At 42.4% G+C, this 6510-nt stretch overlaps 1 protein-coding gene across 1 annotated transcript; it reads left to right on the top strand.

The window, feature by feature from the left end:
- The first annotated feature begins 437 nt into the window (after positions 1-437).
- Positions 438-5013, top strand: KBTBD6 (kelch repeat and BTB domain containing 6). Its single transcript, XM_036300822.1, has one exon. The coding sequence runs from the start codon at positions 754-756 to the stop codon at positions 2767-2769; it is 2016 nt and encodes a 671-aa protein (XP_036156715.1). The 5' UTR covers positions 438-753; the 3' UTR covers positions 2770-5013.
- Positions 5014-6510: the final 1497 nt, after the last annotated feature.

Below are 6510 nucleotides of genomic sequence, written 5' to 3'. Positions count from 1 at the left end.
CTCAGGCCGACTCTCTAGAGCCACTGAGTCACCCCGCTACTGGGGACCAAGCCCGCAACCCGGGCTCGTGCCCTGATCGGGAATCGCACTGGTGACCTCTCTGTTCCCGGGACTACGATCAACCACTGAACACCGCGCTCGGGCTCATTTAATCTTAGAAGAACACTATGAGAGAGAAGGCAAACAATTAATAAATACTAGAACGGGAGCCTAATTTGCATTCCAAACTCAGAGTTCTACCATAACATGAAATCGGAATCGGGAAGAATCAGTTATTTTTAATTTCGTCAGCTGAAACAATGAACGGCAGATAAATCTCGCGATACTATGGAAACTACTACTCCCGGCATGCCACGCCGCTTCTGTACATGAGCCTATGCCTGTAGGTCTGGAGGACCCGGCATGCCTCGAGGCGCGAAAGGCCACCTGGGCATCGTAGTTCTCCTGGACGCCTAGCGGTACTGCCGTGCCAGCGCGGCGGCGGCTGCGGCTTTCCGTGTCAGCCTGCGGTTCCGTGTGGGCGAGCTGAGGCGGAGGAAGGGCGTGAACTGGAAGCGGGTGAGTTGGCGCGGTCTATGCGGTAAAGGCAGGTGGCACCTCGGCACAGGGCTGAGTCAAGTAAATGGACTCGTGTGGTTGCCTCTCCGGAGACACCGTTATCGTTGCGCCCGCAACAGCAGGGTGAGGAGAAGCCGGAGCCCGGCCCTAGCCTAGCGCCCGCTCTCGCCCTCAGCGCCCGCCGCCATCTCCACCATGCAGTCCCGGGAAGACGCCCCGCGCTCCCGCCGCCTCGCCAGTCCCCGCGGTGGGAAGCGGCCCAAGAGGATTCACAAGCCCACGGTTTCGGCCTTCTTCACGGGCCCGGAGGAGCTGAAGGACGCGGCCCACTCTGCAGCCCTGCTGGCTCAGCTCAAGTCCTTCTATGACTCTCGGCTGCTGTGTGATGTGACCATCGAGGTGGTGACGCCTGGCAGTGGGCCTGGCACGGGCCGCCTTTTCTCCTGCAACCGGAACGTGCTGGCTGCCGCCTGCCCCTACTTCAAGAGCATGTTCACCGGCGGCATGTACGAGAGCCAGCAGGCGAACGTGACCATGCATGACGTGGATGCCGAGTCCTTTGAGGTGCTGGTCGAATACTGCTACACCGGTCGCGTGTCGCTGAGTGAGGCCAACGTGGAACGCCTTTACGCGGCCTCCGACATGTTGCAGCTCGAGTACGTGCGGGAAGCCTGTGCTTCCTTCCTAGCTCGCCGCCTGGACCTGGCTAACTGCACCGCCATCCTCAAGTTCGCCGATGCCTTTGGCCATCGCAAGCTGCGCTCGCAGGCCCAGTCCTTCATAGCCCACAACTTCAAGCAGCTCAGCCAGATGGGTCCGATTCGGGAGGAGACTCTGGCAGATCTGACCCTGGCCCAGCTGCTGGCTGTCCTGCGCCTGGATTGTCTAAACATAGAGCATGAGCAGACAGTGTGTCACGTTGCCATGCAGTGGTTGGAGGCGGCTCCCAAGGAGCGGGGTCCCAGCGCTGCGGAAGTCTTCAAGTGTGTCCGCTGGACACACTTCGCTGATGAAGATCAGGATTACCTGAAAGGGCTGCTAACCAACACCACTGTGAAGAAGTACTGTCTGGACCTTATTGAAGGGGCTCTGCAGATGCGATATGGCGACATGATGTACAAGTCTGTGGTGCCAAAGCCAGACGGCGGCAGCAGCAGCAGCTCTGCTGTATACGCAGCAGAAAATCCACCCCAGAGGTTGGGTGCGTGTGCCAAGAAGATGGTGATTTTCTTTGGTCACCCTAGAGATCCCTTTCTGTGCTGTGACCCCTATTCCGGGGATATTTACAAAGTGCCCTCACCTTTGACCTGCCTTGCTCACACTAGAACTGTAACCACCCTAGCCGTCTGTATCTCTCCGGACCATGACATCTATCTAGCTGCCCAGCCCAGGAAAGACCTCTGGGTGTATAAACCAGCCCAGAATAGTTGGCAGCAACTTGCAGACCGCTTGCTCTGTCGTGAGGGCATGGATGTGGCCTACCTCAATGGCTACATTTACATCTTGGGTGGACGAGACCCTATTACTGGACTTAAATTGAAGGAAGTGGAATGCTACAGTGTTCAGAGGAACCAGTGGGCACTGGTGGCTCCACTACCCCATTCTTTTATCTCCTTTGACCTAATGGTAATTCAGAACTACCTTTATGCCCTCAACAGTAAGCGCATGTTCTGCTATGATCCTAACCACAATATGTGGCTGAAGTGTGTTTCTCTTAAGCGCCATGACTTTCAGGAAGCCTGTGTCTTCAATGATGAGATCTATTGTATCTGTGACATCCCAGTCATGAAGGTCTACAATCCCGTCAGAGGAGAATGGAGGCAGATTAATAATATTCCTTTGGTGTCAGAGACCAGCAACTACCGGATCATCAATCATGACCAAAAACTGTTGCTGATTACCTCACGCACCCCACAGTGGAAAAAGAACCGAGTGACTGTGTATGAGTATGACATTAGTGGAGACCAGTGGATTAATATTGGTACCACATTGGGCCTCTTCCAATTTGATTCCAACTTTTTCTGCCTCTCAGCTCGTGTTTATCCTTCCTGTCTTGAGCCTGGTCAGAGTTTCCTCACTGAGGAAGAGGAAATACCAAGTGAATCTAGTACTGAATGGGATTTAGGTGGATTCAGTGAGCTAGATTCTGAGTCAGGAAGTTCAAGTTCTTTATCTGATGATGATTTGTGGGTACAGGTCGCACCTCAGTGAAATGCACAGGATCAGCAGGGTTTGTTATAGATAGATTGAAACACTAAGGTATTTTTATTGCTTTGGAAAGTATCTAAAAGATAGACCCTTTCCCTTTACTGGAAAAAAAGTTGATTAATTTCAGGTTTTCTTTAGAAAGGGTATTATTTGAAATACTAATGTAATTTAAGGTTAGAGAATTTAAGCACTCCAAAAATAAACCTATTTAATAATTTACTGTTCTAAAAATCCAATATTGTTTGGTTATTTAATATGTCTATATTTGACTATGATAATTTTGCCTTCCATTCTGTTTAGTGCCACAAGTACAGTAACTGGAATTTTAATTTTTAAAATAGCTGGATAGGGATTACTAGATAGGGTTTTGAAAGAATATATTTTTCCTCAGAACAGTGTAGTAGAATTCCAAAACTTTAAACTAGTATGTTTATACAACATGTGTTCTAACTTAAATATTATCTGCTAAATTTTAGTTATTTCCTCCCCTTTCATGAAGGAAAAAGATGCATATATGTTTAATGTGACAATGATTATAATGTGAAGGAATGTAATACTGTACAGAATGGCCATAAGCTCACTGGTATAAAAACAACAAAAAACCCCCACAGGATTCTACTGCTGGAAAAGAAATTCCAGTTTTAAATTTGTAATATAAAATGTGTATTTGCAAATAGTGACCAAGTTTCCATCTAAAAAGAATTCCATTCTAGCAGTGTCACTAATCATCTACAAAACTTAAAAAACAAACAAAAACAAAACCCCAGTAACTTGCTTTGTAGGTTCATGTGTTTTATCTATACTTGGTACATGCTTCATTGATTCAGAGGAACAATCCTTTTGTCCATTGGATGTGATTGTGTAAACTTTTATTCACTGTCTTAAAAAGTTATTGTGATTCTTAAAATATTTTGACTGTATAGTTTTGGTGTTCAGCTTACAAGATTTGTCAGCAAGATTTGATTATTCTTTACTGTTTTGTGAGGTAATACTGGTTTTGAAAATATGTATAAGCTAAGGACAGTATTTTATTGTTTAGTAGTTATTGTCTCTATCAACTATAAAATCAAGTGCCGGCAAAGAACTTTAAAACTTTAAGTTTTAAGTATAGAATTGTTTTGTGTAGCACTGAAATATTGTCAGTTTTGTAAGTCACTAAATGTTATTAGTAGCTTAAAGGTATTTTTGTATTAAAAGTTTACAGTTAAATAACATACGTGGATGATGGCTTTTCGGGCCAGTAGTGAAAGTATATTCATCTAAAATATTTCCCTAAGCAGTGGAATATATGGTTATTTTATTAGGGTATTTGTATCTGTTCTGAGTTTCTCTGTGAATTAATGCTTTAGTCTTTGTTTCTGTCACTATGTAAGGAAAAGTCCAGAAGTAGACTAAATCACATAAAACTGACATTGTTAAATACCAGAAAATATAAATGCTTACCTCTTAAGATGTACTAGATATTGTTGTCATTATTCATAATAAATGACCAGATGCTTATAGTGTATACAGTTACCTATACCCAATTAGCATTAGCTTCCTAAATCTTTATTTAATAACATGCTAATTCCTATTTGCTAGTGACAGAATGCTAACATTTCATACACCGTGGCAGAATACTAAGGCATGTGCTCTCTCAGGTGGGAAACAGAATTTTTGAATGATATACTATCATATGAAAATAAAGAGAGGGAGACAGGCAAGTTTTTTTTAAAAAAAAGTATTCGGAGGCATTTTTATGGGCCATTTGAAGATTTTGCAGAACATTCCTGTTTATTTTTGATGAAATAAGATGCTTATCTTAGCAGTATGTGTTCCTTCAAAAGGTCAGTTACGCTCAGTTGCCTAAGGCTAAATTTTGTTCCATTTGATATCAGGGTTGTTCTAAGCACTGTACTTAACACAAAGCCCTTTCTCAGTAGTTCTTTTTTTTCCAACTTTTTCTTCACCAGTGACTTCTTTTGATAGCTTTCTGTTTTTTCATGTTGAAAAAGGACAATGGATAATTCATCCAAATTATTCATCTATAGTTTATATAAGACAAATTCTCCAGGTTGCCATTTTCAACCTTTCAGTTAAAGCCTAAGCTAAATGGTAGTAATATCTTTGTTTACAAAGAGGTTTTCTTAGGAAGAATTTTAGTTTCGTGATATATTTGTGAATTAGGGAATAATGATGTTAATCATTATTTTATAGGTAAGTGATTTGTATGTGATTAGTAACAAATAAAACTGGTATTAAATCCCAGACTTTCTGACTTTTTAATTCGGTGTTTCTGCTGAATGTATGCAACACTTGCTTGTGCAGTGAAGGACATAACTAGCAGTGTTGAAATCCCTTTTTGATAGAAAAGCATCCTTGTCTCAGTTTTCCAATTAATCATCACATCTTTTAGCAAATTCTCGATATAATGTTGTTTGCAGGATTGCTATTTATAAGATTTAGAGTAACTGTAATTATTTTTTTATCTGTTCCCATAATCTGAAAAGCTCAAAGAGTCCAAATTTTTGCAAGTTCTTTTTAGTTAAAATAATAAATGGCATTATGGTTCCAAAAGGATGAAGTAGAAATTAATTTAGCAATAAGCTTGTCTATATATGGATTAGAGATTAAAATTAAATAGCTCTTTTTATCATTTTTAATTGAGCTGGAATTAAAAAATTATCTGTACCTGATCTTGTTGAGAATATGGGGATAGCTTTTTTTTTTTTTAATCACTTGGGGATATCCATTTATCTTTAGAGAAAGGGTGGAAGGGAAGGAGGGAGGGAGGGAGAGAGAGAGAGAGAGAGAGAAATACATCAACTGGTTGCCTCCTGCCCATGCCCTGTCTGGGGCCGGGGATAGGACCTGCAACTGAGGTACATGTTCTTGACTGGGAATAGAACCCACTACCCTTGGGTCCACAGGATGACACTCTAACCACTGAGCTAAACCAGCCAGGGCTCTGGGGAAAGCTTTTGATCCATTCCCCCAAAGGCATATATTCATAATTTTATATTTTCAATTATTTATGACACTTTTGAAGCTCATCAGACTCAAGGTAAGAGCACTTGTGAGAGTTTCTTCTTCCCATACCTGTTTAAAAACTTCTACACATTTTTCATTATTCTAATTAACTTTAAAGGAACATTTATTTAGTAAATCTGATAAAGCAGGATAGTATTAAGAGGCAGAATTTATAGAAAATGTGACTACCACTAGAATCCCAAGGGAATTAATGTTATTTCTTGAACCTAGAGGGTTTAATAATCAATTTTTTTAAAAATATATTTTATTGATTTTTTACAGAGAGGAAGGGAGAGAGATAGTCAGAAACATCGATGAGAGAGAAACATCGATTAGCTGCCTCCTGCACATCCCCCACTGGAGATGTGCCCGCAACCCAGGTACATGCCCTTGACCGGAATCGAACCTGGGACCCTTCAGTCCGCAGGCCGACGCTCTATCCACTGAGCCAAACCGGTTTTGGCTAATAATCAATTTAATAATAATATAAAAATCAATTTAGCCCTGACCGGTTTGGCTCAGTGGATAGAGCATCGGCCTGCGGACTGAAGGGTCCCAGGTTCGATTCCGGTCAAGGGCATGTACTTGGTTGCGGGCACATCCCCAGTGGGGAGTGTTCAGGAGGCAGCTGATCGATGTTTCTCTCTCATCGATGTTTCTAACTCTCTATCCCTCTCCCTTCCTCTCTGTAAAAAATCAATAAATATATATTTTTAAAAATCAGTTTAATAAAAA

Source organism: Myotis myotis, unplaced genomic scaffold (genome assembly GCF_014108235.1).
Source record: "Myotis myotis isolate mMyoMyo1 unplaced genomic scaffold, mMyoMyo1.p scaffold_m19_p_3, whole genome shotgun sequence".
Classification (NCBI taxonomy): Eukaryota; Metazoa; Chordata; class Mammalia; order Chiroptera; family Vespertilionidae; genus Myotis; species Myotis myotis.
Note: the sequence above shows the minus strand (reverse complement) of the source record. Positions and strands in the feature narration are given on the sequence as shown.

Excerpts from the sequence above, each read along its gene's own strand:
- KBTBD6 (XM_036300822.1), top strand. The coding sequence starts at position 754 with ATGCAGTCCCGGGAAGACGCCCCGCGCTCCCGCCGCCTCGCCAGTCCC.